We start from the raw sequence: 1423 nt of genomic DNA, 5'->3' as shown, positions 1-1423 counted from the left end.
GCTGGAAAACAGCACCAACAATCATCCACCTGTGACAGTCAACACAGAAGTGACAGTACTCAGGACTTGGTGCTCACAGAGGGTCTAGGTAAAGGGCCAGGACCCACCTGTGCCCTGGGAGTCTCTTCTTCCCATGGGACTGCCTTGATTGCACCTGAAGCTAACAGTGAGCCCTGGACCCCTGACATGCTGCCAGGTGAGAGGAGGCCTGGAGGTGCTTCTGGCATCTTAGAAATGCAAAATGCTCTGGGCAATCAGAGGGTCCCTGAGCCACCAGCTGGAGAAGTATCAGACACTCCCCTGGAGCCTGGGAAGGTGGCAGGAGCTGCCGGGGAGACAAGGGGTGACGTCATGTTGAGCAGTGCTGAGACACAGGCACGTGCGGCAGGTGACCTGCCAGAAGCAGGTACTACAGGGTTGTTCCCCAGCACAGCTTGTGACTGGGCGCTGCCGGGGAGCTGTCAGGACCCAGCCTGCTCTGACAGGGCTCTGGCGATGGAGGATGCTGCTGCCCTGCATGGGGGCAGCCCAACTAGGCACCACTAGCCAGCCACGAAGCAACCAGGGCCTGAGGCTTCTGGTCCTGTTGAAGACGGGAAGGCGTGTGGCTCCTCACTTCCAGAACCTGATGAAACTCGGGACCTGAAGCAGCCACGCTTGGCTCCAGAAGAGCTCCACACTGACAGGTACTTCAAAGGCTAAATCCTCAGGGCAATGTGCAGTTGGTTTCAAGGTGATTCCCAACCTGATTCTCTTTTTTTTTTTTTTTTTTTTTTTACATCAATCACATAGATGGGTGGTTTTCAAAACGCTAAGTTTTCTATATCGAATTGCTTAAATGTGCTGCTCAGCTTCTCTGGATGTGCTAAGATTCTGAAAACTGTGAGAGAAATGGCTGGAGGTGTGGGAATTGTTTCATGTGTCTTGTTCCTTTCCTTGTGATATGTAATCTGTCTCCCATAAACCACTGAGGAAGTATGAACTGTTTATTGGCCCGCTGCAAACTACTGGGTCTTGGGTCATAGGTCATCATAGTCAGCCATGTGAATTTCTGGAACCAAAATACATCTGCTTTTGGGACCAGCAGTTAGTGTAATGGCTATGTCACTGGACTCCCACATAGTTGACCGCGGTTCCAGTCCCGGACCTGGTAGCTTAAATTTATGCCGGGCGCGTGTGCGTGCGTGCCCAAGATCCTGAGAGGAGAATGGAGGAGAAGGGATTGCAGCGTGGCCAACCCCCCTGGGGGTGATTTCTCACTTTCTGTCTCTCTGTCTCTCTCTGTTTGTCTGGCGAGCACACGCACCCTATAGCAAAAACCTCTCAAAAAAGAAAAGAATGGAAAAAAAAAGAGATACATCTGCTTTTGAATCTGGATTTATTTACCTGATTCAAACATCTCAAAACCGTAGTTGAGGCCCAT

General features: G+C 51.2%; 1 protein-coding gene across 1 annotated transcript in view; it reads left to right on the top strand.

Moving 5' to 3' along the window:
• TACC2 (transforming acidic coiled-coil containing protein 2) overlaps nucleotides 1-1423 on the top strand; it is a 239069-nt gene that overhangs the window by 54481 nt on the left and 183165 nt on the right. The window contains 1 exon segment of the mRNA XM_027770124.1: nucleotides 1-686. This exon segment is cut by the window's left edge and continues 3 nt beyond it. Coding sequence (XP_027625925.1) covers nucleotides 1-686 — 686 coding nt within the window.

The sequence above is a fragment of the Tupaia chinensis genome, unplaced genomic scaffold (genome assembly GCF_000334495.1).
Source record: "Tupaia chinensis unplaced genomic scaffold, TupChi_1.0 Scaffold000113_1, whole genome shotgun sequence".
NCBI lineage: Eukaryota > Metazoa > Chordata > Mammalia > Scandentia > Tupaiidae > Tupaia > Tupaia belangeri.
This window is presented reverse-complemented; position numbering and strand designations above follow the sequence as displayed.